The sequence below is a fragment of the Bison bison genome, unplaced genomic scaffold, assembly GCF_000754665.1.
Source record: "Bison bison bison isolate TAMUID 2011002044 unplaced genomic scaffold, Bison_UMD1.0 scf7180017864524, whole genome shotgun sequence".
Lineage (NCBI taxonomy): Eukaryota > Metazoa > Chordata > Mammalia > Artiodactyla > Bovidae > Bison > Bison bison.
Genome location: NW_011495075.1, coordinates 517,771 through 522,058, shown reverse-complemented (window position 1 = coordinate 522,058; position 4,288 = coordinate 517,771). Strand labels below are relative to the sequence as shown.

The window sequence follows — 4,288 nt, the reverse complement described above, 5'->3', positions numbered from 1 at the left end:
GCAGGGCCCCTCGGCCCGCTGGCTCTCGCAGGAGGCCCGGGCCGGGCCTGGGGCCCAAGGCCGCTCAGGCGGCTCCTCTAAGAGGCGAGAGATCCGAACGCGGGTCACCCACCAGGACCACCCGGCCTGGGGAGCCTAGTGGGGGCGGCCCGCTGGGGAGGTGGTAGAGGGGCAGGCGCTGCCCACCCCACTGGGCACACTTCTTCCGGCCTCCCCTCTGCGCATCGGGCTCTCAGCCTCCTCCCGCTCCTGACCGCCCCCGCCCCCGCGCTCCGCTGTCTTGCTAACCCCTGGCTCCCGGCCCTGACAGTACGTTCCAGGCACCTGGGCCCTAGCCCGCTCCCCGCCATCCTCTTCTGGACTCAGGCTCCCCGGCACCGCAGGCCTCGCTGACCCCAGGATGCGGGCCCTTCCACCTCCGCTTCCCTGACCCCCCAGCGTCCTGCTGCTACCTCCGAGCTGAGCAGGACCCCCACTTATACCACTGCTGACCCAACCCCTGAGGGTCACGGCTCCTTCTACCCAACACCATCTTGTAGGGCGACTGCCAGTTTTCAGGGGTGCTGGGGGAGCAGCTGTGCCCGGTCCCCAGGTGAGGTGTTGGGTCCCAGGAGAGACTAGGGCGGTGCCCTGTTTACCAGCTAGACAATGTGAGGGGCCTCCTCTCTGCTGCCACCACGTGAAAGCTCCACTCCAGCACGATTTCCCCTTTTTCTTAAAATTCTTTTTTGCAGTGCTTTGCAGCAACTTAGCAGCAGCAGCAATTGATTGGAAATGTTGGAGGGAGGGGGTAGGGGGCTCTAATTGGGATAAACTGTCTCCCATCCTAGACTATGGAGCAATTTCTAATTGGCCCCAGGCTGCTGACTTAAGGAAGCTCATTCCAGATGGCATGGCCCTGCATTCATTAACATCTCATCTTTCAGGGAAATGCAGAAATTTTGTCCTGGAAACCTCCACCTCCCAGCTTCAGGACAGAGAGAGGGGCTGTCCAAACCTTGGGATGACTTGGTGACCCCTCTCCCAGCATGCTGGCAGAAGCTATGGCCTGGAAGCCAGGACACCCGCGGCCCACCTCTCGTCCCCATCCTCGGGAAAGGTGGACTTGCAGCACAAGCTTCCCCTTTACCCAGGTCAGGTCCAGAGGTGGAGGTCTGGCCCCGGCCCCAAAGCAGCTGGCCCAGAGCCCCCGCCCTTAACGTGAAAAGAGTCTCCAGCGGGCCCTGAGCGCCACTGGCACAAGGGCCGGCCCTCCAGACAGGCCGCAGAGCCCTGAGGCCTGAGGAATGGAGCCAGCAGGTTGCAGTGGGGCCGGAGGGCAAGTGGATGGAGGGGAGGGGACTGAGAGAGGGCTTGGAGGGCTTAGGGGCTTTCCAAGCTGACTTGGTGTTTTCCCCGCGTGAATTAAAGTCTATCGAGCTTCCTTTCCTGGATCTGTCACCAGGCCAGGGGGCGGGAGGGGACCGGCCTGACACAGCAGAGGCACTGAAGTGGGCCTGGGGGTCTCGTGTCTTGGGCGCCTGTGATGCTCTGAGGCGGCTGACAGCACCTGCCCAGCCGGGCTCCTCTCAGCCGCTGGTCCAGGGAAGGCCCTCTGACGGGGAAGGGCAGCTCCAACAAGCTTCCTGTACCCCTGAAGCAGTGCCCTCATTCTACAGATGAGGAAGCGGAGACCCGGCAACCTTGGGAAACACACCTAGGTCAGTCGGTGGGGGACAAGCGCGAGTCCAGGTGTCTCAGATAGGTGGAGGGAGGTGCCTCTCACGCCGGACCCACGTGTGGAATCTGGGACCAGGAGGACCCGTCCCCCCACGGTGGCAAGATCTGCCTCCCCAGCTCTGGCAGCCTGGCAGCCCTCAGCCCAGGGCTTCTGCCTGTGCTCGGGCACCGGCCCTGCCCTCCGCCACGGAGTCAGGAGGTGTGGACGGCCCAGCGGAGTTATGTCACCACGGCTTTAATCCCCCGGAGCGCGGCCCGTGGGGCAGCCGGGGGGGAGGGGGGCTTCTGCCCGTGGCTGGTGGAGCCTCCCCACCCCCAAGTCCACGGCAAACAGGAGGGGCTCAGCCTTCCTGGCCCGGGGTCCTGGGAGGAGAAGGGCTGGAAGAAAGCAGGGGCCATGCAGGCTTTCCCGCCCTTCCCCCACTCCTGATTAAAAATAGTCCACATGTCCCAGGCCCTCCCCACCCACCCCTCAGTCACGGCCAAGTTCCAGCTCAGCTCCTGTTCCTCCTCTCTGGGGCTCCATTCCCAGAAGGTCTCAGAGCGCAGCTGGGCCTGGGGCCTGGCAAGCAGACGCCCCTGCCCACCCCCTGGGCCGGGCGGAGGCTCAGCCTCCTGAGGGACGGCAGAGACGCAGCTGGCTCCTCAGGCTCCGGGGTAGGAGGGCTGGGGTGGCACGTACGGGGGAGGAGCTGTAAACCAAGGAGACGAGGTGAGGGTCGGGGTGGCCCAGGAGTGCGCGAAGGAACCCCAACCCAGGCTGCAGGACCCCCAGGGCAGAGCAGGCAGGAGGCGGGGCCCACTCACCTGCAGGGTTGTAGACTGGGGGTCCGGCCGGGTAGAGTGGATACTGGGGTGCAGGACCGCTGGGTGGGTACATGAAGCCGGGCTGTGGGGGTGCGGGGCCGGCTTTGGGGTCCTGGGGGTATGGGTACACTGGCTGCACAGGGACGCCTGTCATGGGGATCTCCTGGCCTGGTTGGGGGACAAGGACCAGTACTCAGGGCATCGCCTCCATGGGACGCCGTCCCTGCCCCTCTGCCCCAAGATCCTGCTGCTTGGCCGAGTCCAGCAGGGCGCCCGCAGGTGGCCCCTGCTGGTTGGTCTGGGTTCAGCAGTGTGCCCACTCAGGGTTTCAGAGACCTCCTGGGCCAGACAGCACTGGCCTGGGGGGCGTCCCGCCCTGCCCCGGCCTAGCAGAGCTCCCCCCGAGGGGTCCTCTCACACTGACCCCCACACAGGGTCACCGTTCCCACACCCACCAGGCCTGGGCCTGTGTGCAGGCACACGATTTTGCACACGGAGCGCACCCGACGTCGTTCACGCTCCAGGCCCGGCCTGCTGTTTCCTGAGAGCCATGTGCACGCGCACGGCCCAAGCTGCAGGTACATCGGTGTACTCAGGGTTCACACGTGTCCCTGCGCTCTGGCTTCTGGGGTGACGGGCGGGCAGGTGTGTGTCCAGAGGGGCCCGCTGCTGCCAACCACACCTCCGGACCTCTGGTGCCCTCCGAGGGCACCCCCGCCCCTTCCCGCGTGGACAGACGGACAGACGCACCTTCAAACGGGCTCTGCAGCTGCTGGCGCCGGCGGTAGAGGTAGCAGCAGGAGCAGAGGAAGCAGCAGATGGTGGTGGCCACTACAGCCACGAAGAGGATCACGGCCGAGGCGATGCCCGCTATGGTTTTGGGACTTGGACAAAGAACAGGTCTCCTCACCTTCCAGCCTCATGCGGGGAGTCCTCGCCACACAGACCGCCATGCTGGCTTGGACCCCCGGCCAGAGAGACGCGGGGCTCTGCCCGCCCCGCTGGGGAGAGCTTGGGGACCGCGCTTCCCTGAAGGCTGGGCAGCCTCCTGAGCAGCGGCCTCCCTGCAGGGGCTGCTGCGTGCACCCGAGTCCAGGACTGAACAGCTTGGACTCCAACACAGGAGGCCTGACGGGCAGAGCTCCTTTCTCAAACCGCGCTCGGTCACTGCCTCCCCATACATGTTCTGTATGTCAGCGTCTCCTCCTCCCAAAACAAGTTTGAAAGCCCCTTTTGTGCGCCCCCCTTAATGAGGAGGAAACAGTGACCCACCCGGGACCTGTCCTCCCCAAGATCACACAGCTGGTGAGCGGCGGACTGGGGATTGGACCAGTCCGGCCAGAGGCTGGAGCGCCGCTGGGCCAGGGGCTGCCCCTGCCCCCGCCTGCACAGGCCCGGGCGGGGGAAGGCCCGCCCAGCCCCAGCCCGCGATGACCACATGACGGTCACCGGCCGGCCCCTCCTGGAGCTCCTGCGCCCTGGAGCTCCAGCCCCGCTTCGGGCCCAGGCAGGGGGTCGGCTGAGAGCCGGAGGGGGTGGGGAGGGGAGGCCGGCGCCCACCTGAAGGCCAGGCAGTGCTTCTGCTGCCTCTCGGTGATGAGCAGGCTCAGGTCCCGGCAACAGTACCGCTGGTAGCAGGTCCCGCAGCAGAAGGTGAAGAACTCGCAGTTGAAGCCCGGATGCCAGGAGCCATTCCGGTCCAGGTACCACAGGCAGTCCTCGCCAGCCAGAGCTGCGGGCAGCGGTGGAGGGGCCCAGTGGC

The 4,288-nt window shown here is 66.0% G+C and overlaps 2 protein-coding genes across 2 annotated transcripts in view; one reads left to right on the top strand and one right to left on the bottom strand.

Annotated features, from left to right (window-relative positions):
- Positions 1 to 491, top strand: part of LMOD1 (leiomodin 1 (smooth muscle)) — a 27,347-nt gene extending 26,856 nt beyond the window's left edge. The window contains exon 3 of the mRNA XM_010831112.1: positions 367 to 491. Within this exon, the coding sequence (XP_010829414.1) occupies positions 367 to 491 (125 nt within the window). The remainder of the gene's footprint in view (positions 1 to 366) is intronic.
- Positions 492 to 1,935: 1,444 nt separating this feature from the next.
- On the bottom strand, positions 1,936 to 4,283 carry SHISA4 (shisa family member 4; the record flags this gene model as incomplete). The annotated part of the gene is made up of 4 exons (XM_010831111.1): positions 1,936 to 2,411; positions 2,527 to 2,694; positions 3,277 to 3,410; positions 4,087 to 4,283. Coding segments are annotated over 4 exons (546 nt in total), but the record flags the coding sequence as incomplete, so codon positions are not given.
- Positions 4,284 to 4,288: the final 5 nt, after the last annotated feature.